This window comes from Falco cherrug, chromosome 4, assembly GCF_023634085.1.
Source record: "Falco cherrug isolate bFalChe1 chromosome 4, bFalChe1.pri, whole genome shotgun sequence".
Taxonomy (NCBI): Eukaryota; Metazoa; Chordata; class Aves; order Falconiformes; family Falconidae; genus Falco; species Falco cherrug.
This window is the reverse complement of record NC_073700.1, coordinates 94,628,707-94,655,289: the sequence shown is the minus strand read 5'-3', so window position 1 is coordinate 94,655,289 and position 26,583 is coordinate 94,628,707. Positions and strand designations below refer to the sequence as shown.

Genomic DNA, 26,583 nt, shown 5'->3' with positions numbered 1-26,583 from the left:
TAAACCTTACAACCTGCAGGGAGGAAGAATGTTCCCTTGCAAAGAGGCAAGTAGGTGATCACTCTCTCTTGGGTTGCAAAATGACTGTGCAAGATCCTGATCACTTCATTTGCAAAATCCTCTCGTGTCTTCATGCCCTACCCAGGATTGCATTTTGCTTGCCCAGGGTGCTTGTTTGCTGATGTTTCTTTCCCATCAGTTGTCCCTGGTAATGCAGACATGTCACATGTGGATGGAAATGTGAAGGCTTGTTTGGTAATCTGGTGGGATCCACTGCCCAGAACAAATCACTGTCTTCTCTGGCAGATGGCTGGGCTGCGAGGGAGCCCTGCGTGCCCACAGCAGTCCTGTAGCCCACCAGCTGCAATCACACAGGCTCCAGACACTGAACAGCTCTGAGAAGAGGGAGGGATGAAAGGGCGGAGAAATTAACCCCCTCTCCTTGCAGGGGAGGACAGAGAGAGAGGGGTATGGGCATAAAACGCCCCTGATCGCCAGGCTGCTGTGTGGTTGTCATTGCATTGGACTGCAGTGGTCAGAGGTGGCTGTACAGTGGCGCAAGTTGTTAATTCTGAGCGATAACCAGCAATGGAAGATGTTGGGAGTAGGAGGACACTCTCGTACTGCCATATCCCGCCCCCCCACCCCCCCTTTCTCTTTTTTGTTGCTGCTGCTGCACTGACAAGTAAATGCCATTAGCTTCACTGTCATGTGAAAGTCATTCATCTAAGGAGCGTAATAAGGTGAATGTGAGATTTTACTCCTTTCTTGTTTCTTTCTTCCCGAGAGGTTAAAAAAAAAAAAAAAATAAATCTAGCTCTTAAATCCAGTCCTCACTGACCTGGGGCTATCTTAGCTGTCAGAAGCAAGCCTGGAATACTAAGCATCTGACATAAGAAAAACGCCCTTCGCCTTACAGCAGCATCAAGGAGCTGGAAGTGAAAAGGATTTCCCTTCAGACACCGTTCCAGAACCTCTGCGTGCTGCTGTTGTAAAATCTCTGCAAACTCTGAAAGACATTCATCGGACAGAGTTTTTGTCACTTACCCCTGGCTGAGCTGTCATTGCTTTTCCCAGAGCTTGCTAAATCAGGATGAGACTCACGCAGTGCTCGCTCCCTCCCTAAACTGTAATTATATTTGAATATTAAACATCGACATGTCTTACACAAGTTCTCTGATTAACAAAGCACTTGCCCAGGCAGCAAAAGAGGCTTGATTTCAGTTCGATAAGCAGGCACCTAAATTTAGGTGGGTGCTTGTGGACATAGCTGGATCAGAAAGGTGAGCAGAAAGGCAATTTTACCTGGCACTGAGTTTTTGCTGCGTTCTGGGAGGTGATGCAAGTAATGACTTTTCTGTCTGATATATAATTGGATTGGGTATTGCTGGTTACTTCAGGAGGCAGAATACAATGCCGGCCTGATTATTCAGCATCGCTCCAGCTGCTTCACGCATCTTTGGGACTTTACACAGAGGTAAAAGGATTGAACTGGGAACCTTTTCTGTGTGAATCCAGGTTGAAACTTGAGAGGAGTATGGCTGTCAAAAGCACCAGTTTGTCAGGGCAGGACCAGGTATAAAATGTATGTTGGAAGAGCCATGAATTTTTATAGCAAGGTGATTTCAAAGTGCTGATTCAGGGAGTGCCATCCTGCAGCAGCCTCATGGGGGCAAGGTTAAAAAGAACTGGAGACGGTTTCAAACTCACTTAGTAACGTATTTGTATTTTATTTTCACTTCCAGCTGCGAGGCCTTGAAGGTCTCTGAAAAGCAGAGCTGGTCTGGTGATGCTTAGCTTGCAGAGACACACATAGGGCAAAAGAAACGTTTCATTAGCCATCCTTGTCCAAGTGGAGAGGGTGCTATTGAAAGCAGAATTTTCTGAATCTATGTGCTTTTTTCAATAGAGAGTTTCTCAGCTTTACTGTAGCCACCTCGCTGGAGGTGCTATGTGGAGAATAGTAGATGATGTGAGTTTATACTGTCTTGGAAGAGCCAAACAAGCCTCCTCATGTTGGGGCACTCACCCAAACCCTTTGTCATCCTATTTGCCTCTTACACATAGACCATTTCCTATGGGACAGTCACAAAGCTGAGGAACCCAGTGCCGCCTGTTCCAAGTGGGATGCTGGCCCTGTATTTCAGCCTAGGGAGGGTATGGCCACAGGACAGCAGTACCTGTAGAAGGTGGGAAAGAAAAGAGACACCTAATGTAATTTTGCCAAAGGATGCAACCAAGGGCAGGCTTGCTTTCCTGTGACACTTAAGGATGTGTCTTGAATGACTTTATTTCAATTGTCATTAGAGGATTTTGCAGCCTGATTGAGCACCATGGTTAAACTCTCCCTTGATGAAACCTCATGAGTCTAATTTTAATCTTGTTGGCAACACGGTGTTCAGCCTAAACTGATTATGTTTTGGGATTCCTCTGGGTTGTCGTGAGGGGGAGGGAGGGTGGTTGTCTTCTGTTTAGTAAGAGGCAGCGGTTTTTTTCATGAGGTGTGCCTGTGTCCTCTCAGTTTCTCTTGAAATGCCTCAGATTTAATATCCCCTTCCCACTCGCCACCCCAAGGGGCAAAGACACCCTGGAGATCTTTGCCATCCCACCAGCAGGCTGCACACACGTGGGAGGCTGAGCCCGAGGGACTTCATTCCCTGCCAATTAGCAGGGAGTTTGTGGTCTCAGGGTAGTTTCTGAAGAAGTCATGAAAAGTAACGTAAAAACCTGCCAGGCTTCAAAAAAACCCAAGTTTTCCATAAAAGCTTAAAATGGGGACACCGAGGATGCGGGCGCAGCGTGTTGTGCACAGCTACTGACTGCTTACATATTTCCCAGAGGAAAATGGCTCATCCACAGGGTTTTCCCAGAGCACAGCTCCCCCTTTTCCCCCCAAGCAGCAGAAGCCTGGTGCATTTGAAAAGCTTGGAGATGCAAGCAGGAAAACATGTGAAAGGTTTTTCTGCCAGGAGTATGACATTTAAAGAGCGCCAGTAGGATTATTTTGTCTGTTTTTCACCCGCGCCGGTCGCTCTGCACATATTGCCTGACTCACGATACCCTCTGTCAGCCTCTGACGTTTTTCAAAGGCCTGGGTTCCCCCTTTCTGTCCCTGGCCTAAGGTAGGTGCAGTGATACCTTGCACCTATCCACTATTTCGTCTATTCCAAATAGTCAAAGTGCAATGTGGCCAAGCCGGCTTTCACATAAACACCCATCTCATGCGCTTGGTTCTCTCGTTTCCAGTACAGTTCAAGGCCCATTGAAAACAAGGATAAGGCATTAAAATGGCCTGGCTTGTGGATGGCTTCTCCAGCATCTGCTAAGGTTGTTCTCAGCCCAGGCTTTTCCTTTACTGAGGACCTTTACCAAGTCCTCTACAGCAATCTTCATAAAACCTGTAAGAGCTTAGTGTTTCCAAGCCTTCAACGTCTTATCCAGTCTGACAGCTCACGGGTGGGTGCACACACACAAGCGCATGCATGCACACACAGGGTACAAGTGCGTCGGATCCGTTTCCCCAGAAAACCGGTCTGAAAGTGGCACGTTTGCAGCTTGGCAGTGTCAAGTGCTCCAGCAGGCAGCGTCGAGGTGAGAGGGGATGGAGGAGCTGGGAGCACCCTGACGGAGGCTGGCAGGTTAGCGGGGCTGCGTGGGGGAAGACGTGGGGAAAGGAAAACGGGGCAATATGAATGAGCAGCCAACCTCACCCTCGGAAATACCTTACACCTGCGGCCATGCTCAGGCGCAAAGATGAATTGAGGGTAATACCGAAGAGCAGACATCAGCACCAGCTTGCTGAGCTGTGTGTGCAGGACAGTGGGAAACCGGGGGGGGTGGGGGGGGTGGGGGTGTGTGTGTGTGTGTGTGTGGAATTATTGTGCAAGACAAAGCAGCCTTTCTAAGGCCTTATTTTAGATTTTTGTTACTATTTTTAACCACAGTTATTACACCTTGTGGAAGTGCCCTGTTGGCATGGGTGTGCTGCATCACTGCGTTTCCATCACCTTGAATGCGCTGGAAGAAGCGGCATGGTGCCCGTGTGGGTGCTGCACCCGGCCGAGGGGCAAGGGGAGGGCGGCGCTGGCATGATGCTGAGCTACCCAGGAAAGTGGTGGTGGCTCCATCAGAAAATGTCACTGAAGGAAAATTAACACATACACAGTGTGAATTTAGCTGAATCGTTGGTTTAGGAAGGGAAACCAAGAAGCTAAAGTGGCTGAAACTTGCTGCTCAGGTGGCTTTTGGACTGCCATGGGTCCCAGTTCCCCTTCTGAAAAGAACTTGTGATTCAGATCCTTTTTTTTTTCCTTAGTTCTAAGAATTGAAGTGCCATAAGAAATTGTAACTGAAACAAAATGTGATTTTTTTTTTTTTAGTTTTGTTTTGTTTTGTTTTTGACTTTTTCTTAGAAATTGTGGGGCTTCCCTCCCACCTCGCAGAAAAGAAGCCAACCTGCAGCAGTCTGAATAGCCTCCCCCTGACCAGAAATTCTGGTGTTTGCACATCCCTGAACCTCCCACCACCAAACCTGCATGGCCTAAGGAAGACCATCCTGCCTGGCTGTATAGCTGACTTGCAGTAAAAAGGTACGTGTACCAAGTCCATCAACAGTAACACAGGCAGAATGGATTGCAGTATTCCACCCAGGCACATTTCTGACAAGCTGATTTGGTGAAAACAGCCCTCCAAGACCCCAACTTTTGTGGCATGTGAAGGACTGGCTGCAGCCATGAATCAAAACTGTACTTGGGTGGCAGTGGGGAGATGGAAAAAAAGCAAGTAGCAATTGCCTTCATTGGTTTGCACTAATTTTAATCAAACCCGAGTCACTTTTAAATTCTCAGACTTCAGGAAGCTGGCTTCTCAGCAATGGACTTCTGTAGACAGGTTCCTGAATTAAGCTCATTAGTCGATTGACTGGCAAGGATTCATTTAGATCACCCTGGCTGGAGAAAAAAAAAAAAAAAAAAAGGTGTGTCATGGATTTTATTACTTTGTTCATGCAGAGCAAAGAAATCAAAGCAGCGCTGCTGTGGTCAGCCTGGACCTGAGCACTAACCTTTGCTCGACAGCCCTGTGCGGTGTCCTGTCTACCCCAGGATGGGCATCAAGCGCCTGCCATGCCAGGCGAGCCCTTGCCAGCAGGGAATTGCTGCCTGCAGTTTTCTAGTGCTTTCCACAGTGTGGTTTCCCAGAGGTTTAGACAACGAGGAGCAAGCTTGTCAAGAAGGCAGGAGGTGTAGTGGGGGATTGCTTCCCTCTCCCGTTTTGATGAGGCTGGGTAGACCCTTTGGTGCTGAGTTTTGCAGGACTGAGTGGGGTACCAATACAACAGCACTGCAGGGCCCTTTAAAACTGATCCCTGCCTAAGCAGAGGCACTGAGAGATGATTTAGCACTGTGCCTTGCTGGAGGGGTGCTCCAGAGGAGGCAGTTTAAGTGGTTTTGCACCATCTGTCCAGCATGCTAATTCCCCCCCGAGGGCTGGAAAAATGGCTTTGCTTTGTGGGAGCCATCTCCAGGCACCTGGTGGCTCCCTGCTTACGCTGCCAGGTGGGGCTGCTGTCTAGGAAAGTTATTTGGAGGGGAGCAAAGGGTTTCTGCTGCTGTCAGCATCCCTGTGGTGTGCCAGCTCCGCACACCCCATGCTGGGTCCAGGAGGCCAAAGTGGCTCCTTTGTGCCCCGCCATTGCTGGATGTGGGGGAGCTGTGCTTCCCACACTGTGATGAGGAGGCAGGCATGTCTGTAACTGCCTGGTTGGCCAAGTTCCTGACGGAAATTAGTAGCTTAGCACTGCTGAGACCGTCTTGCCTTACTAATGGCCTATCAGGGCACCCAAGACACTGTAGGAACACAGTTTTATACCATATATTGGAAAAGAAAAAAATAGTACGGTGAGATGAGAACTTGAAGGTGCTCCTCATTTGTTAATGGACTTCTCTTGCTGACACATTAGCACGTTAAAAAGGCATTTTCCAGACTCCTGAACGTGTTAGTGAAGGCCTGTTTCCATCAGCCTTTTTTACGCTTTCCCAGTTTCTGAAGCCGCTGATGCAGGCTCCTGTGGGCAGCCATCCCTGTCTCCCAGCCAGTTTGGTAACGCACGGTGCCTTCTTCCAGCACACCCTGAACAGTAAATGCAAAGGAAACCTCCCCCATTTTGCACTTGAATGAAGTCATAGCCCTAAGGCAGCATTGCCTAAGGTGAGCCAGAAGCCCGCCAGGTATTGTTTGTTCTAGGAAGGATAAGGATGGCTGTACCCCAGCTGGAGATGTTAAATGCTGTTTCCCTTACTGATGTGGTGAGGATTTGAGCCAGGCTCTAATTTACTCCTGAAATATCCTGGAATGAAAAACAGAAGTTAATCTTTTTGGGAGATAGGTATGCTTATCTTCAAGAAAGGAACTGCATTAGTAAAGTAACAGATGATTTGATTCTACTGTTGCAGTGAAGATAATAAATATTCATCTCTGAAAGACAGAGGTGGATGTGAGGATGATAAAACAGGTGTGCAGGACTGGAGTGACAGGTGCTGAATAACTCATGCAGAGGATCCTGAGATTTAGCGATGGCATCGGGAAATGTAATGTCTTGCATGAACCGTTCACTGCAAACAGAGACAATAAGGTCCCAGCCATTCCCCCTAGTATGAGCACGAAGAATAGCTCCCAGCAGTCTGTCACACTTGGGACAAATGCAGGATTAATAGTGTTTCGTGTTGGCCTGTACCCTACCTGCCTCATTGTGGTCTGAACCTCCAGGGGATGGGAAGGTCTTATTAATTAATTCTCTTAATTCAAGCAGCTGTAACTGATTTATATGCAGTCTAGAGCCTGATCCTGCAGGGCGTGAGCTGACTTTGGCGAGGCACACAGCTTTCCAAATCCTCTAGCAGAGGAGAATTACTGGATCTTATGCTGCAACATAAGCAGCAGGGGTATTTGGGAAGCCTCTGGTAGTTTTTCCCCAGTGCAGCTAATACACGGCATTTGTTGCTCAGCAATGCTGCAGGTTCAGGTCAGCCAAAATTCACCTTCTAGGGATAGCTGCAGGCTTGCTTTCGTCCATGGGTGACAGCATGGTCTGGAAGAAGACTGGAGAAAATGGTATCAGGAGGAACAAGGGATTTCACTGCCTGAGGATGCAAAGGGTGAATTGTCCTTGCCAGGGGAGGCAGAGGTGTTGCCTTTTGGCAAAGGTTGGTCCCAACCAACGGCTCTTTCAGCTTGGACTGTCCCCAGACCTGCTGGAGTGACCAACCTGCTTCTAATGCAGGAAACGATTCATCCCGGGGACAGTCCTAGCAAGTGTGTGCATGACTGCGACACAGATGGGAGCTGACATTGTGGTCTCATTCCTCTCTTTCAGGCAGTATCACAGCGCTGGGTCATACCTGGGAAGCTGAGGGGCTGATCAGTGGAAACACGAGTGGGCCCAGCAACCGAGATCCCTGCCCTCCCTGGATGGTGAGACCAGTAGGCATGATGGATAGGCCATTCAATGGGCCACAGCACCTTTCCCACTCACAGCTGAATCACCGAAGAAATAAGGTACCCAAACAATTGGGCAATATTTTAAAACGAATGGTAACAATAAGCCCTTGTCCTGCTGAGATTGCAGCTCCAGGGCTTGTTCTGCTGCTTAACCTCTCCGCTGCCAGTGGGCATGAGCCCATGTCCAGGCAGGGTCCCTGCACCCCTGCACCCACAGTTTCCCTGCAGGGATGGCTGCATCCTGCCCTTTCCACCCAGGGTCGTGATCCTGCCCAGGCAGCTCACGAGCAAGTCCAGCAAACATTGGCAAAGACATTTACTGGAGGAACGGGTCCCATGCTGCTCGGTGCCCTGACCCAGAGCCACACATCTCTGCCATGACCACTGTGCTCTGGGATGGACAGCAGAGTGCCCTTTGCACTCCTCAGGACAGTGCCTGAGGTAAGCACACACATGTATTCATATTTTTCTATCATCTAGTGTGTAAGATGATAGATGGTACAAACAGCCATGAAAATGACATTTACTTACTTGCACCAAAATTAACTTTCAAAATTGAGGGAGACCTGTCAAGCCCCTCAAATTGAAGACTTGTTCCTTGAAATGTACAGTAAAGCATTTCGAGATTAATTTTCCTTTTGAATATATATTGAATCTTTCCTTCCTCTTCTATTGCAGAGATGCCAAAAAACCCCCATGAAAGCCCTTGAATTAGCTATTGCAGAGAGATAAACTAACAGGTAACATCTTTTTTCTTTAGTCAAGGGGGAAAAGATTTTTTTTTTTATCTTTTTTATCTTCCTTTTTTTATCTTTCCTTGTAAATGTGACAGAAGAAATGTCTTTCCAGGAGTCTCTTCTCGCAGGATGTATCCAGCGTATGCACACGAGTGTGCACATGTGGAGTCTTCCTTCGGCAAAACCAGTAATTCTGCCTGTCCTACTGCCCATCTCTAAAACGGCTGAAAGCACATATCCACGTCACGGCGGTATTGCTCTGTGGTAAGTCCCAGTGCTCCAGACAGAAGTGAGCAGCTTTAAGAAATGATGGAAGCCTTGGCTACCTATGTACTGATGTACCTATGGAAACGGAACCATTAGGGCAAATACAGCGACGGGCTTCTGTTGGAGAGGTTTGTCTCCTTTAGAAATGCCTTAGGAGAGAGCTGCGGTGCGAGGGGAAGCTCTGAACGTGGATGCCCCCGGACGGTCAGTGTGGAGAGGCTGTCAGCACCACGGAAAAGGCTGAGGACCCATCAGTCATACACTGAAGGTCAAACGTTACCGTCTGATTGACCACTCCATGCCAAGGGGAGCAAAGTCCAAAGTAAAGGTAAGAATGGAACATGTTTACTTCATAAGCGTTGGCAATTAGCAGGTCAGATGTCAGTTACTGAGGTCTTGCTTCAAGGTATCTTGACAATTCAGTGCTTTAAAATTTGCTGGATTTTTTGTTGGGGATACAGCTGGAAATCTTGTTGGCTATCCTCCCTATTGAAAATCCAAACCAGCACTTCAGACAGCCCATATTCACAGCGTGTTCAGCTTTATCTTGCTGAGAGGAAGGGAATGATTCGTGTTCACCTGGGTACCGTAATCTCCCATGATCTCCAAGGTGAGCCTTCAATGGCACATCAGCCCACTTTCCTACGGCCTGCTTGCTCACCACCTGCACTGGGGGGAGTGGAAACCGTGTTCAGAGAGTCTGAACAGCAGCTCAACAGCAGTGGGTAGGAGACACGCCAGACAGCCTGCACCTCTAGGGCGAGGGAATACAACTCTGGACTTTGTCTCCTGATGCTCTCCTGAGACCTACAGCTAAATGTGGAGGAGCTGTTGCGGTCCAGAGCATCCTCCCTCCTGCATCCCAGGTAGAAATGTTTAACATCCTCTGCAGCAAACCCACCGTGCTAGGGGAGCCCTTTAGTGAGGTGGGTCCTCCTCAGGGATGCAGGGGAGCACTGAGGATGCTGTTCTGGGAGCTATGCACAGGCGGAATAGGTGCTTGGGAGCTTAGGGAGCAGCCGGCATTCTTGGCAGGAACAGGATTGGGTCACCTCTCTGAAAGCACAAGCAGTCACCTGATAAATATAGGCAGAGAGTTTTAGATAAAAGTTACAGCTTACCTTCATCTGTGGTGACTGTAGTTATTTTTGCTAGTCATCAAAAGAAACTGCTGGATGCAATATGAAAGCAAAGGAATGATGTAGACGCATGAATTATGAATTTTGCATCACAAATTATTGCCTAAAATAGCGTGATGCACCAAATACATCTAGGGCAAGTGTTCTCTAATTTTGAAGGGCTGGAAATGACACCAGCTTCAGGGTAAAGAAATAGTTTCTTTGCATATCCTAAAAAAGATTGGGCAACTTTCCTTTATCTATTTGGCATCCAATAGTTCCTAATCTCTGTATACAACTTTTGCCACAGGGATGCTTCTGGGTTTTGGCTGCTTGTCTTGAAAGGCTTCACTGGGATTTGATTTTCAGAAGGTCAGCACTAAGCATTTGCCAAAACCCAGCTGTCTGGAGGGGATCAGAGAACCGAACACTGAGACACCCAAAGCCAGATGGTCACTTTTGGGCAGGAACATGACACTATGTATTTTTCCTACCTCTCCTCACTTCCTCATCACTAAGCGCCCAGGAACTCGCCACATGAAATCACTAAAGTTTCTTAACCAGCTTTCATGGTTTCTACATCAGAGCTTTGGGGCATGAAGCTTCCTTTGCAGAGGACTCTCAAGGCAGGAATTTAGTTACAGAGGACTACAGAGGGTGAAAAGGGGAAAGGCTTGGGTAGAAGAAAAAGACCAGTGAGACCTAGATATGCAGATCACCAGATAGCTGCACAACTAACTTAGTTTATTGCCACTAGGGGCCCAGGCTTACCCCTTTCAGTGTTAACCACAGCCACGCTGATGGCACAGCTGCCTGTGTGCTGCGCTCCACTTCTGCCCCAGCCCAAAGGAAACTTTAGTCTGTTGCCTGCCCAGCTCCTACAAATATGAATACAAAATGAAATTCCCCATCTTGCACCTGGACTTCTACCAACGCCACTATGGCTGTATCGCTCGGAGGCAAGATTGTTCAGACTCCCCGCTGGGGATCTGCAGCATCGCCGCTGCACAGAAAGAAGTGCACCCATAGACTGCAAATAGAGACGTTCGCAGTATGCATGGAATAGATTTGGGCATATCCAGCTATGTAATTTTTATCATTTCTGATTCCTGAAAAATATTTCTTGGCATCTGATCACTGCTAGAAGTGGCTGCTGGTTTATGTTCAGTTCAGGGCCTGGAGATCTCTCTAACATACCTGTTTTCTTCCTTGGCTTTATGTGATGGGAATTTAGTGAACAGTGACAGAGTTGTTGCTGGGGGGAGTGTCTGTCTGTCCCCTTTTTTGTGAGACTGAAAGAGCTGCTTTGTTTGATCCCCAAAATGCATTTCCACTTACTCATCCTTCCAGGAGCAATGGAGGGGCTCCCTTTTCCTTCAGGCGTTGAAGTTCGGAGGGTGAAAGTCGCTCAGTCCCCATTTTGTTATCTTCTGGGCATAATGTTAGACCAAGATGTTTACTCGGGTATTTTCATTTTGAGAAATTACTCCAATGAGGGGAGGAAGAAGTTTTATTGGAGGTTACTTAACACCCTCAAGCTTTGTTGTTAATTTATGTTGGTTGCTTTAAATATGCATAAATGCTGAGTCTAAATGATGAATGGTGGTGAACGAGTAACCAGGAGACAAAATCCACAAGTACTCCAGTGTTAATTTGTTTTTTAAGCCAGAAAGACAGGGGAGATACTACTTCTGTGTCATGCTTCAGTAAAACCCCAGGTAACATTCCTGAGTCCTCCTTTTACTGCTTATCAGCTGGTTCTGTGGTTCACCCTACATTATTTAGGCAAAGAAAAGAGAAGAGAATCCCTGCTATGGTGTCCAGAAGCTTTAAGGGGGGGAGGGGAATTGAGAGAGAGAGAGAGAGAGAGAGAGAAAAAGGGTCAGGAAAGCTTGAACCATATGTCTTTGTGGCCGTGGACATATCTTTGCAGAGAAAGGAGTGGGTCCAGCGTCAGCAGTCTTGGAGCACTTTATCACGGCAGACGGATTGATTTGCAAGGCAGAAGATTGCCTGCTCATTTTGTCTGAACAATTTAGTTGGCTAGACTTCGCTAATGCGTATGCCTATACCCTTCATATTTAATAAATCTTGTACTGAGCATATATCAGGATTCAAAAAGGATTCAGTAACTCATTGAAAGATATTACAGCTCTCATTTATGCATCCAGAGTGAGAGCAGAAAGACGGTAGAAAGGTATTATAAGAGAGTGAGCATTTATCTGAAATGCTATTTATATTTCATTGAACTGGCTGAAAAGGACCGCAGAAGGCCAATAATGAGCGAGGGAGGCAGGCAGGCAGGCAGCCATCCCACCGCACACAAAGGATGGTATCTTGATGGATGATTTAATGACTCCAACGTGTACAGAGGGGCTGGAGAGCAGGTGGAAATATTCTGTGTTCAGGGCACAGCTTGAGTGGGGAAAAAATGTGATGCGGTGTCTGCTTTCTCCCTTGCTTACAGTTCGATGGTCCTTGTGCCATTGGTCTTGATTCTCCCGGGGCCATTCCTCGTTGTGAAGGCAGGAGTCGTGCCTGCCTGCTCCAGGTTCAGGTCTCTTCTGGGATGAATTAACTCATCAGATATGCATCAAGCCCCAGTCACTCACCTTACCACAGCCCTCAGAAGGAGTCTGAACAAGCACTGCTGTGTTTAACTGCATATTTTCTCTAATACCCTAATTTCTGAAATGGCCAGAAAAAAGAAAATACAGGTCTGAGTCTAAAGCCAGGGAGAGATAAATCGGCGGTGAGGGTGGGGGGAGGGGGGATATCCAGCCGGGGTAAGGAAGCAGAAAAAAGGAAGAAAGGTTTTCTGAATTCAGAGCTGTTTTGGAGAGACACGTTTCTGCTTTATGGGGAGGTGGCTACCAACAGTGGTAATTAAAACCAGCTGCCCATGTCATCTTCTCATATATATGCAAGGCTAAACCACCAATGTCAGACATCAGCACAGAATCTGCTGCAAGTGAGAAGACAAGTGCAAATAAGCCCTCCATGAATTTTCAGCAATAGATCTGAAGGATGAAGTGTTAAGGGCTAACCCCATGCCTGAGCTTGCCTTGTGTGTATAAAACCAGATTATCAGTGGGGTCAGTGCAATCTTCACTGACTGAAACCTCAACCCCTGCTTGTTTAAGTTAGTGGATATATAGTCTTCCAGGTGCTTTGAGTACTTTCCTACAGCTTGAGTTCCCCATAGAGCATGAAAACTCTACGTGGCTGGCTGACCAGTGACTTGCTTAATTAATACTTGAAAAATCAGCTTGCGCTGCCTTTGCATATTCATCTATGGATGATGGATGCTATCCCTGCAGGGCCGTTTTGCTGATGGAGACTGTCCAGCTCACCTGCAGGTCTTTTATTATTGAACCAATTCAGTGAAACATCTCTTTGAAAAGAGGAAAAATATATCTATATTCCCCACCCTGTTATTGAACTGTGAAGTGCCATCGACAGTACATATATTGTACAGGTCCTGTTTCTGAGCACAGAAGCCTCAGTGCGTGCCTCAAACAATATGTTTAAATAATCTTGTGAACTTTGGTATGTGCTAAAAATGCCTCTGATGACATTTACCACCGTTCCCTAACCCAAACACTGGGAATAATTATCTTTTATTGGCACATGTTCTCTGTTGAGATCGAGAGGCTGTTGAGCTCCATTTCTTTCATTTGCGTTACTGAAGGAAAGATCAAATGGAACAAATGTAATCAAACATTTATTTTTCTTCTCTTTTGATGTCGTGGTGTTCCACTTGTAAACACTAGTAACCTGACAGCATCTGGGACAAGATTTTCCCCCTCTACCACAGCTTCAATCAGCGCTAAACCGGGACCCTAACAGGGGGTTACATTTCTGACAAAACCCCAACGTAACAGTGATAGCTCTGCAGGGATCGATGCAGTAGACCGGATTTTGGTTTGCCTGGCAGGCTACTAGCTATTTATGGCAAGGCAATAATGGGAGCAAAATGCCATCACGCTGAGTTGGTAATGCTTGGCTCTTACTTCTTCGGGATTTAAACAAGTACCCAAACTGCAGGGCAGCGTGGAGTCCATCCCAGGCATCCTGACTTGTATTTACAGCTGGGTCTGAGCACCTCTGTTATCTAAGGGCTCTAACTAAGCCTTTCTAATGAGTCCTTTCTCAGTAATATTGCCACACCCTCTTGCTCCTTAATTGCCAGAGTTGTTTCTTTTGTGTAGTTAATAGCAAGAATTAGATGTGAAAAGGCCCGCAGTTGTGCCCACACAACTCAAACCACAAAATCTGTGTTGGTGAGGTTACTGCTGAATTTATACTGTCATCTGCATGTAGCAAGAGCACAACAGTCAGGTTTGGCTTTCTGCCCTAAAACTGATCAACTAAGGAAAGGTACTGCATTGCCAATAATCTTAGAATCATAGAATAGTTTTGGTTGGAAAAGACCTCCAAGATCATCAAATCCAACCATTAACCCAGCACTGCCAAGTCCACTGCTAAACCATGTAAATCACTCTAGGGCTCCATACAGTCAACAGAGAGAAATACACTTGGAGGGCGCAGCTCATCTGATCTCTGCTTTGCAGAAAAACATCTTCAGCAGAAAATCCAAAGCGGTGACCTACTTTGGCCAGCCCTAACAGCCAGACCTCCTGTCTCCCCAGAACTGCACAACTGGCCGTGCACAGGCGTGCAAGGTAATGCAGCTGTTTTTTACACAAGTTCCCTATTTAAAAGCCCTGAGAGTCTTGTTCCCTTTGTGATACCCAAAACTGAAGTAAGTTGTGTCAGTGATTTACATTTCCAGGAGCGCAGATACCAACAGGTCTTGTAAGCTAGGACAGTTCATTTCATTAAAGGTTGCAGAATAAAGGATAATCATCTCAGCTACAGCTTGGCAATAGCTTGGAACAAATTTTCAGATATGAGTATAGAAAAATATTGGTTTAAATGCTTTCCCTGCAGCTTTGAATGACAACGAGACGGAGTGAGTCTGAAATAGATGCGTAACTTGAACTGCAAGCAGCAACTGATAAGGAAACTGGGGCAGAGGGAATGACTCAGTTGGCTGTGGTGCAGTAGCAAATCCACATGGGGCTTTGGAAATGTTCATCCATGCCAGTGATAATGCACCAACCACAGAGATGATTATGACAGTCGGAGAAATTCAGAGAGCAGTAATGAAAAATAACCAACGCAGTGAACCAGTGGGAACGTCAAAGTCAAAGGGCACAAAGGACAGCGTTTTGAAAATAAGAGGAAGAAAAGGGACTGAGAGGATCTTTGATCTAAAGGCTTCTTCCTGCAGGTTTTATCTCTCCAGACACAAAAATACAAGGCTTATGTCTATTCCCTTAAGAACTGAACAACACGTCAAAGAGGGGAGAGAGAGAGACAGAGGGAGAGAAGGCCTTCCAAGATAACATTTAATCATCACAAAAATGCGTGCATGAATATGACAAAAAGGAAAAAAAAATGCATATATCTTAAGAATAAATATGTAACAGAATCTAACCAAACAATAAAAAAACCCTGGCAGTAATGTGTGCAGTGGCTTGGACAGAATAGGGTAGATAAATATATGCTGCCAGCTGATCTCCTTTCATAAGATGACTATTACATATTTCAAGGGAGTATCTCCCTTTTTCAACCAAGTTATCCCTAAACCTGAGAGATGACATATCAATGCTTACATGTCCTGTTTTGGAGGTTCATGCAAATATTTTGTTCTCTTTTCTTTTCGAGGGTTTTTTTTCAATGTATTTGCTACATACATAAACAGGTCTTCAGAGACCCATTGTAGAAAGCAGAGTTGAAGGTAATTCCATCCTCACATCTCATTTCACGCTTCTAGTGGCAATCACATGAAAGTGTCCCCTTTGGGGAAAGGGTGACTCTTGAATTGTGTTTAAGCCCTTATTCAGAAAATCAGAAACCCTAACTTGGCTTCACCGCGTCTCTATTGGGGCAGCAAAGGTGGAGGCTGAAACCTTACCTGTCCCCTAGCTTATCTGGCACCACCACCCAAACCAATGTACATCAGGTGTCAGGAACTAAAATGGAAATGCAAGGAATGGAGGAGGTTGTGGGTCCTTCAAACCCCAGCAACCACACTCCTCCTCTTGGGACCAGCCATGGGGATTGTATTCCCTCCCTAGCTATGCACGTGCCCTGCCGCCGTCTGCTCTGCCTTCATGGAAATGCAGGTTAGTTTCTGCTTGGCTGCATCTGCTTTGCCTGAGGTTTTTGGCAGCCACACATGTGCAAGTTTCTCTCGGCTCTGCCTAAACTGGGAGAGGTTTGAGGGTGTGTCTGGAGAGCTGGAGTTGGGAGTTACCGAGTGGGGGACATTATGGTCCATTAGCCCCTGCAGCGCTCTCTGGTGACCCCCAACCAAAGCCCTGTCTTACATGGTGATACCCCACACATCATGCTTGCTACTGACCTGCAAGTGGGGATATGATAACCAGTATTTAGCTCTGTGGACCCTCACACATGGTAAAAGTCCCCAAGAAAATAAACTGAAAGGATGTAATAATCTCTCGCATCAAGCAGGGTGACACAAGCAAGCTCCTCAGTGTGTCCTGGCATCGTGAGAGGAAATTTCAGAAAGCTGCAGGAATTTGCTTCAGGGTAGCACTGGACCAAAACCCTACAGAGAATGCAATGTGCATCCCTTATCTGTGTGCTGAATGGGGGGAGCTGCAGGGGCCCCCCCATTTGGTGGGTAGGAAGCAGCAATGTGTGTGTGGAGGTGTATGTGATGTACGTGTGCACTTTTTTGTATTTATGTATTTATTGCTACTAGTCCAAATTCAGCCTTGAAAAAATTCAATTAACCCTACCTCTTCTGTCTAGCAGTGTGCAAATGACCTGTGTGTCTGCGGAGCTGGGTTGTTGTCAGAGCACTGAGGGTTTCCCATCTGCAAGAACTAGTGTCCTCACCACACCTCTGGCTCTACACAGTCCTCACCACCTCTTCAGAAATGACACGTGGAGGCCCAGAGAGGAACGAAGCATTGATGGTGTTCTCAACTCTGTTTAGGTACGTAACGCTGCAGGCAGGTATTTAGTGGGTTTTCCAGGAGCATCTCTGCTGTGTTCATTCCTGCAGCCCACCTGGTCTTGTGGTCTCCCAAGGCAAGTGTCCTGTGCCCTGGGGCGCCCATGGGCCATAACAGCCCAGGACCCCCAGCCAGGCACCCTGTCCAGGGGCCCAGCAGCCCCAGTGCAGCTCAGCCCTGAGCACCCAGTCCCCACCTAAGCTACATTCCCCTGCCTCCTGGCTGGAGCTGGTGCAAGCACAGGTTGCTAACACATGGAAAAAACAAGAGAGCTGGGGAGACAAAGATGCTAGCAAGCTGTAGAGCGACCCTGCCGGAACTTTTTGGGCAGGGGACACACCAGGCATCACCCCTTGTGCCCTGGTGCTTTGCAGAGGACAGAGCTCTGGTCTCCCATCACTCCTGCTGCCACAATCTTTATTTCTAAATAGGCAGCACCTCCCCAGTCACCTTTGCCTCAGGTCTGCTTCCCTGGCTTAGATGCTGTACACAAACATAATGGAAGCATTTATGATCTAATCCCTTCTTTTGGGACAGATCTGATGTGGTTTTTTACCTCTCATCAACATCATTCATGCACAGATTAATAGACAATGTCATGTGCTCCTTCACTGCTGTACCAAGATGGCTTTAGGTCTCATTGTCTTAGGGACTTGGAAGTAATATAAAATCTACTTGGCAAAAGGCAGGGCTTGCTATCTGATTTGAGTGGGAAGGAGAAAGATTTAATGCTGGAGGGGGGCGGGTCACCTTCCCTGCTGGTCTCTAAATCCACAACTACACAGGCAAATCCCTCATTTGTCTGACCAGACTGCATATTTTAAAAGCTTTGGGGATTTTTCTTTAATTGGTTTAAGAGCTCAGCTAATGCACAAGATACAGTGAAAACCAGCTCCGTGTTACACACGATTCTGGGTTATCTTACGGTTCTTTCCACAGTCTGAAATGAAAGAAAATAACACAGCCGATTACAGGCTAGAGCTGTATGTTTTACAGGTTTACATGCCTGGGAGCAGCTTGGGATCTATCTATATACTTTATAAGTGCCGTTGTTTAGATTTGTATTTTGCTATAGATATAAAGCAGAAACCATTCCAAAGACTTCTCTGCTAGGAAGATTTTTCTTGCCTATTATTAGCACTCTGCTTTTGCAGCAAGTGCTCATGAGCCAATATGCAGAGTTTTAAAGGACTTCAAAGTGTCATTGGGAACCAAGTGATATGTGTGTTAAAAAGGGTTTAATGGAGCTGCAGTCACTGTAGCACAGTGTCTTTTTATAGCAAATTTTTACACCATTAAGAAAAACATCCTGCAGATTTCAGTAGGATTGGCATATGGATAAGGTACTTTGCACTATGATTTTTGTTTATCTGCTATTAAAAAAAAGAAAACCAGCATTGCTAGCTATATGGAGAATGATAAGCAGGAACAGGTCTGCAAAACTCAGGCAACAGCTATTACCTCTCTTTTGTTGTTGGTTTTTTTTTTTTCTTTTTTAGAAGAAAACATATATTTGGAAGCCAGTGGATGGGTTTAGAGAATGGAGATACAGAGTGTTTTGTATTCACATTGAAGCTTTTAACACTCTGTTCTTTTTTTTTTCTCTTTTTCTTTCTTTTTTTTTTTTTTCCCAGAGCCACTGTATTATATTATCATTACCACAAAGCAAATCTTGATTATCAAATTTGAGGCAAAGTTTCTGTGACTGTCTTTAAAAATATTATCGGTCAGGCTCCCACAGAAAAGAAATGGTTTGCAAAAACTGCGTTAAATACTAAAGTTGACCTGATCCCTGGGTAGTCGTGTTGATCTGCAGGAAGGTCTGAAGATTTGTGAGGGAACTACTGATTTTAATATATTCTCTGGTTTTCCTTTTACCACACCATTACAAGTCCCATTTAATTATGCCCAGAAAGCATGTAGGGATGCCAGAGGAGACAGGCTCCTCACCGCCCTTTAGCAACCCATGTCATAGAATCATAGATTCTCAGAATCATGTCAGCAGCCTGCCCAGTTATGAAAGCGCTAGGCAAGGAGTAGAAAGACAAGTACCCACGGCCACTGCGGGGCTAGGAGACTTGCCCAGGGTTATACAAAAAGGCAGAGGCAGAGGTGAGGCGTAGCTTTGGCTCACAGTGCCTCAGTCCTACATGATATCCTTATACCTATTCCCACATCACAGTGTCTGGGAATTAGCTGTTTGGACTCTTTCCACCTCTGAAGCGATGTCACTTAAACATGTTTTACTCTCTGCTTTTGCTTCAGGCTGGGGAATGACTGGTTTCTGCGTTATCTGGGGGACAAGGAGAAAACAGAAATGAGGAAACCTTTAGTTGTTGTGACTGCCAAAGCGGGAAAAGCTTAGGATTTTTCAAGCCTTGCAGGCAGCTGGGCGCTGCAAATGAACGTTCTCACAGCTGATGAGGAGAGGGGTTCAGCTCCCGCTGCTGCCCTTATGCTGGCAGCTGCCTCTGCCCCCCCTGGCTCGACCCCAGCAGAACTAAAGCCCTGGCAAAACCCCAGCATGGGAGCCCTGTCCCTCACACCCCTGTGGCTCCAGCCCAAGGGACCGCTTTCTTTTATTTTTCACACCCTGCCCTCCCAAACGGAAGCCCTGGTTGGAAAATCTTACAGAAGCTGCCGGAGAGATGGTTTTTTTTTCTTGTCTGCGGAGGAGGGCAGAGGAGCGACAGCGGCGGCGTGGGGGGAAGGGATTGTGAAGTTGGTTTGGGTTTTTTTGTTTTTGCAACACTAGTTGTTCAGGGGAGTGTCTTGCGTTATTAACGCTGAGTGGCTCCGGCAACTACCGTGGTTTAAGGTCGTTAGTCATCCGCTGCGGCCGCAGGAGGCACGGGAGCGCTGAGCCAGAGCTGTCGGTGCAACCCTCTCGGTCCTCCCAGACCGGCAGGTTGGGAAGAGCTGCAAACGGGGGGCGGGGGGGTGCGGAGAGCAGCCTGGGGCCACGGGGACATCCTCCCAGCTTGGCCACGGCATGCCCACGTGTGTGGGACTTGCCAGGTTGTAGTGGGTGACTGCATAGCACCCCGAGTGGCCTGAGAGGGGCTGAGGGGTGTGCGAAGTGCAGGGGCTGGGAGAGCACCTGCGAGGGGTGAGTGTGGGATGCTCCACGCACCCTGTGGGAGGGCATGCGTGTGTGTCCCTGCCTGGGAAGCGGTCCTTGCGTTACACACAGCTGCACACAGGCACACTGGTCTCCTTTCACCTCAAGCTGCTAATGAGACAAGGATGCAGGATGCTCCCTGAGCATTAAGGGAATACAGGTCCGCGTGCACCCTTCCCACCTGATTTCTTCCTTTTTTTTTTTCCTGCCTTAGGATGAGGAGGTCTAGGCAAACATCCCTTAATTTATTCTGCATCCTCTGGCTCCTGCTTCTGCTGAAGGCTGCCTCTTCCACCCCTCTCCCCCATGGAAACAATCCACCACCCCCTTCGCTCCTCTCCGGGCTGTACAAAGGACACACCTGCGTCGGTATGTATTCAGGTTTTGTTTGCCTGCTGGACTAGTTCATTTTTTACTCCACCAGTGAGCTGAGAATTGCTATGCACATCATAAATCACTCCTTTATCTATTTCAACAGCTGTACTGCAAAATACTCATAGTCTTTGGTGAAATAATCACTGAAGATTATGCAAGGCCAGCATGGGGTCTGGAGTTATTTTATGATTTTGTTTTTGAGTGGCTGCTTCCCAAAGTTCATGTTTTTGCTCTGTGGGGAATGGCATCTGAAAGGCTGGCTTTAACATCTGTAAGTCTGGGACCTGGAAAAAAGGTGTTACGGGGTCCCAGTGTTTGTTAGGGTTTGTGATGCATTTTGCTGAACTGCAGGAAACGCCCAGGGTGTCCTCATTGATTTCATTGCCTGGGAAACGGTTCTTAAGAATGGTTGATCCGTGCTTGGGCCAGAGAGCTTTGTGGTCTGGTTGGTCATCTCCGGACAGCCAAGTTGTGAGGGCTGTTTCCTCATGTTTCCTTTTCGTGACTGCTCATGTCTGCACAACCTGTACTAAAGTGGGGCGAGTGTATTTTGTCAACCCCACCCTGGTGTGACTTCAGTGACTGTGGTGATCTCCACAGCAGCTATAGTTGGAGGTATCCCATAGTCTCAGCTGACTAAGCGATTCCCAAAGCAAGAGCAGTATCACCAAAGTCAGTGTGAACAGGGGGTATCTCTATGCCAGAAATGCCCTTGGTGTGAGACTCTGTGTACCTAGAGAGATGTGATAGCTTGTATTTTTTAAGTGAGCAAATATTAAATGATGGGTATGTCTTATGCATTATGTTCAAAAGTTTTATTTTGTTGTCTTTTAGCTTTTCGTGACACTTTTGCGCTGTAAACATAAACCCTGTCACAGTTACAAATTGCTTTCACTGGGGATCAAAGAACATAATTGTAAATAATAATCCTAAACTTGATAGAAACTTTTTTTTTTTTTTGCCTCCCTTCTGAGCCATCCACAGTGTCCGGTCAGATTTGGCACCGGCGAGGCAGGGTGAAGTGGAGCGGAGCGCAGCCAGGGTGTGAGGCTTGCGCAGCCCCCGCCAGGCTTCAGCCACCAGCCTGAAAATGAAAGCAAGTTGTAAAAAGTAGAAATGGCTATTGGGGACTGGCCTTGTCTGAGCCGGCAGCCACACAAGTGGTGACCGAACAGCTGCCAGAGCAAGAGGGAAGTGGGTTTTAATGACGAGATCTTTAGGCAGGCATGGTTTCAGTGGTGCAGGAAAGGCAGTGAGAGTGCTCACCCGTAGTTTTACACTGGTTTTTTTAAAATGTCAGGTGTGAGTGTTGCATGCCCTTTCCACCCTATTGACCCAGCAAGGCTCTACATTCCTAAAGTGACTGCACATTGCATTGAAGTTGCCTTGCACCAGATAAATTGTCCTTTTTTTTTTTTTTTTTTTTCCCCTCCCAAAGGGAGAAAGGCTGCACCAGCCCCATCGTTGGGACCACCCAGCACCTCCCCAGCGTGGGGAGATACCAAACCCCCCGCCTCCCACACAAATTTCTCTTTCTGATGTGTCCCTTCAACTAAAAGCACCCACGTGAGCTCGCCTCAGGACCAACACAGACTGTCTGTGCCTCTGTAAAGCAAAGCAGAGCGTGAGGCGGGCAGGGGCCAGGCAGGCAGGTGGCCGGTGCCCACATGCAGGCCGGCGAGGCCAGACAGCCACCTCTGCGGCTTCATGGATGAGCTCCTCTCTTGACTGACTATTGAAAACCCTTGCGAGCCATCTGCCTCTTACTTTTCACCACAGGGAAGGCACAGAGGAGCTGGTAGTTACCCCTGCCATGGCGCGGGGCAGGGGTAACACCCGCTCTTGCGGCTGACTCAGTGCCCAGCCCTGTTAGGAGCAGAAATTAAGTCGAGATCAGCCTCATCTCTAGGGGGAAGACCGTGATTTCTTCTCAGCAGCTCGCCCCCAGGCCCTGCCAGCTCAGTTTTCTGTCCAGGCAGGCACTGGGAGAGAGCCGTGACAGCTTCTGCTGGGCCTTGCCTTCTAGGCTGAGGCAGCATTTTTAACAGGAGAAATGCCTGCTGCCAAATGCATAGGAGATTTTCTTGAAGAAATAGACTTTTTCATGCAAGTTAAATGTGTGGTCAGGTGTCTAATCTTTCAAAGTTATCTTCCTCTCTTTTCTGAGGGAAATGAAGTGGCTGCACATTGAATAGCCATTCCTGATTGCCGCTGTGTGCCTACCACCTGCACCATCGAGATTGCTGTTAGCAGCCAAAGCTGGTCATGAAATGGATTCCCTTTCAGTAAGAAAACCAAGCAAACATTTTCCATTAAGCCTTTTCCCTGATAGTATCATGCTTCTTGAAGAAATATGTAGAAACAATATGACAGGAGAGCGAAATGCAGCTCTGCTACCTCCATCGAGTGCAATGCAAGTTGGTTGCTTCCTTCTTCTGTTCCCCTTCTAGCAGCACGCTCCGGGCAGGCACCATCTGCCCCAGTATATTCTGACCATACCAGGTAAGCAGCTGGCTGCTTCAAGGGACTCCCCTGCCCTTAGCATGTCCTGGGAAATGTATTTTGGGCAGGCACCCATATGCCGATATGGACCAAGGCTGGAGGAGAAGAGGGTATGCGTTCGGTGAGGTGCCACCGCAGGCTGAACAATTTGGGATGGCTCATAGAGGGAGGCTGGCCAAAACATTTCTGCTTTCAGATTGTTACTTGTCTAAAACAGAAGGTGACTCTTTTGCAGCAAGCCTAATTGTCTTAGAAAACATTTAGACAGGAGTTTTAATCAACCGCAGTAACTACAGAAAAAGTCTCATCATTTTTGCTACATTTTCTTGAAAAATTTGGCCACTTCATTCAAGGAAAGTCTTTTTATAATTGACTTGGTGTAAAAATAAATCATCCAGAAAATGTTCCCACCTAAAAAGGGAACATTAATACTGCTGCCTTTTAGAATTACGGAAAAGAGGGAGAAAGGACCTGATGATAATCCTTGCAGCCACAAGATCAGATGTAGTATACCTAATCAGCTCCTAACCATCTCTAACCTTCTCTTAAATAGATACATGGTCTTTCTTTGGCCCTGTCAGTAGAAAAAATTTTCCCAACATCAGACAGCCTTATATCTCCATCAGTGTTTGTGCCTCCCCAGGCTGGAAAAATGCCCACCTTTTTGCATACTGTGAAATCAGCTCAGGCCCTTCCTCTGGGCCTCTGGCACATTTTGCATGTGGTATTTTCATCTGTTTTTTCCTTATGGTTGATAAAAGGGCTTTGGTATGTTTTCCTGCATGCAAAGGCCTGTGAAGCTGTTTTTCTGCATGTAAAGATGGTATGTTTTGGCTCTGCGTGATGGTTCGGGAGCTGGATGCTATGTCTGGTTTTTGCTTCTGGGTTTGTTACTGACTGGCAGTGTGGCTTAAGGGATTTGTTCAGTACGAGACCCAGAAACCCTTTTGCTAGGTGTAGCCCGACTGTTTCAGCAGGGCATCCTGAGAACAAGATGCTGTGTACTTTTCTCTCAAAAATTAAGTATGAATGAGCCCTCCAGATACTCAGGTCTTTGACTTTCCCTATCTGTTGAATGAGGAAAATACTGCCCATTTCACAGGGCAAGCAAAGTTTTACTTAAGTTAATGTTAAGGTACCCAAAGACAAGTACAGTAACACTGGTAACTGTTGACACTGGTGCTAATGGGTCATCATACCTAAAATCCTGTTCCTTATTTTTCTACTATTTCTGATAAATTTTTAAAGATTTTATTCCACATCTCCCACCGCCTTGAATTACAACAGAGCCAGCCCTTAAAGGGTCTTTGCAAATTGCCCTGTTGTCTAACAAGGGTGACTTCATCCAGAGTATATGAAACCTCGGGAAAGATGGAAGCTGCCTTGGAGAACACAGAAAGCAGGGGAGACACTGAAAGACAGGAGGGAACTACTGTATTCATCTCTCTGTAACATGGTGAAAAAAGGAAATCTGGGGAATTGTAGATTGTCAGTTAAACATCAATGCCTAGAAAAATCCTGCAATAGTTAATAAAACCTTATAAAAGCACCTTTCAAAAGTAAATACACATAAAAGCCTCACTGGATTTACCAAGGAGAAAGTGTCAAATCAATCTAATTTTCTTTGCTGATAAGACAATGGCATGTAGATACAGAAGAAGCAGTAGATGTTACAGCTGGACTTTAGTAAGGCTTTTGGCACCACCTCAGCCCTCATCTAATGGCTCAGAGATACGTGACGTTGATTAAGCTTCTACAGGGCAGGACAAAACTGGTGAGTGGCCTTGTTCAGAGAACGATTATGAGTGGCTTGCTCCCTAAGCAGAAGGATGTACAAAATGAGGTCTTTCTTGGACCTAGTAACACTTCATATTTTCATTAGCCAGGATAATGAAGTAGTGTGCTATTAAATTAGCAGCTCATATAAAGCTGAAAAGGTTTGCAAGTACAATGGGAGGGCAGGATTAAATTCAAAACAGTCTTGACAGCTCTGAGTACTTTCCCCCCACACTTCAGCAGAAATAGTCAATGACACATGTAGCAAATGACCGGCTGGGTAACATCCCTAGGGAAGATCATCTGGGCTTGTAGTGGCACAATGATGGCATGCTGTCATGAAGCACACACATGCTGCATACACCAAGACATGTGAACAGAAGTTAGCTTGCAAGACATGTGAAGTAACGCACTACCTTTCTCAGCATTGACAAAGCCTCAGAGGAATCTCTGCCTTCCTTTTTGGGGCTGTGCATAAAAAATGATGCAGAGTGACAGGAGGTTTTGGAGGAAAACAAACATGAGCTATAAAGAGAGACCGAATAAATTAGAGTTAATTAATCTGGAGAAGAAGAGCTTGAGAAAAGACATTATATTTGTCCTCGAAAACTTTAAAGGGTTGATCCATCGTCCAGGTTCATAACAGCTATGGCAAGAAATAACAGAAATGGATACCAGTAGGGACATTCAGGTTAGGAAGAAAATTTTCTAATGGTAATGGTGAGTGAGCAGTGTCATCAGCTCCTGAGAAGGCTGTAGAAGACCTTCTTAGAGATCTTAACAGATTTGTGTCTACCCTGTCCCCTTGGAATGGCATAGATACCACATATGGGCTGCTAGGGCAGATGCCTGTGTAAGATGACTTCTTCCAGGCTGGCTTTTCAGGGGTTCTGCACGGTGACCACAAGAACCATTTGCAAATAGCAGGGTTTATTTATTTTCTCCTCAGCAGCAGGCTGCTGCGCTCTTTTGGCGATTAACTTTGGCTGCCCTTTTTGGAATGAGGCAATTAGTCAGGGAGCGCTCAATACAGCCAGACAGCAGTGCTTTCCATCTTTACTGGCAAGCGGAGATCCTGTGGGTCAGCAGCCGGGGAAGCAAATTTCCCCATCTTTGTGCTCAATATAATGCCATTCTCAACAACCTTTGTGGTTCACCTCTTCTGTTCACCCACAAGCACATAATTCCTAGCGTATGAAGAAGCATGTTTTTGAAACATATTTTCAGCTTTGCTTACGTTAAAGAATGGATGTTTCCAAGCTTCCCAGCAGTGTTAAACACAGACCTCTACCTGGGTTGATTTGTGTGATAGTCAACGTCCTCAACAGTTTGCCTCCGTCTAGCTGTGCATGAGTGCAGGGATGAAATACACCCTGCGGAGTGGCAGCAGGACCGGTGGCCTTTGGAGTTCCCAATAACTTCACACAATGGAACATGCCAAATGGAGTTGGAGGTTTTTAATAACTGCGCTCAGACAAAGTGGCTGTGCACATATTGTCTGGGGAGGCACCATGACAGAACATATAATTTACAGCTCAGTGAGTTCTGTAAAAAGGCCATGCCCAGTATCAATGTGGCACTACAATGCATTTTACTCTGAAAGGCTGGGAATCAATTTTGATTACAGCTAAACCATCGCCAAGCCACAGCACCTCTGTTCACTTCACTGACATTGCTCAGTTCACTCAGTGGCAGAATTTGGCCTGATGATCAGTAATAAATACCAAATTTGACCATAACATTCGTTCCTATGATTATACTTTGGATAGAAAAAACACAGGCGTGTGAGTAGTACAATAGAGATACTAAAGCCACTATTAAAATAGGAATATTTTCTACAGGGATTCATATTTTTCAGCAATTGATGGTAAAAAATTTCATTTTCAAAATCACCCGAAGTCTTACTGAAAGTTTATGACTGTAAAATGCAAATATAACCATTGATCACAATAAAAAGGTGTGCTTAGCATACCGACATATCTGTGTGTGTAAATACACAATGATATATATTTATATGTGCATTTGTAGGCATGCATAGCCTCATACGTTTTACATTACTGAGGCTTGCTTTTAGTGTAAGTTTTCTCTTATAGTCTTATTTATTTAGTATTGAGTGTCTGCAGCAGTTTGGCTGCTGA

General features: G+C 46.4%; 1 protein-coding gene across 1 annotated transcript in view; it reads left to right on the top strand.

Annotated features, from left to right (window-relative positions):
* Positions 1 to 19,391: 19,391 nt before the first annotated feature.
* AOAH (acyloxyacyl hydrolase) overlaps positions 19,392 to 26,583 on the top strand; it is a gene marked incomplete at its 5' end in the record, with an annotated part of 80,545 nt that continues 73,353 nt past the window's right edge. Inside the window, 2 exons of the mRNA XM_005442444.4 lie at positions 19,392 to 19,579; positions 20,007 to 20,161. Of these exons, the coding sequence (XP_005442501.2) occupies positions 19,392 to 19,579; positions 20,007 to 20,161 (343 nt within the window). The remainder of the gene's footprint in view (positions 19,580 to 20,006; positions 20,162 to 26,583) is intronic.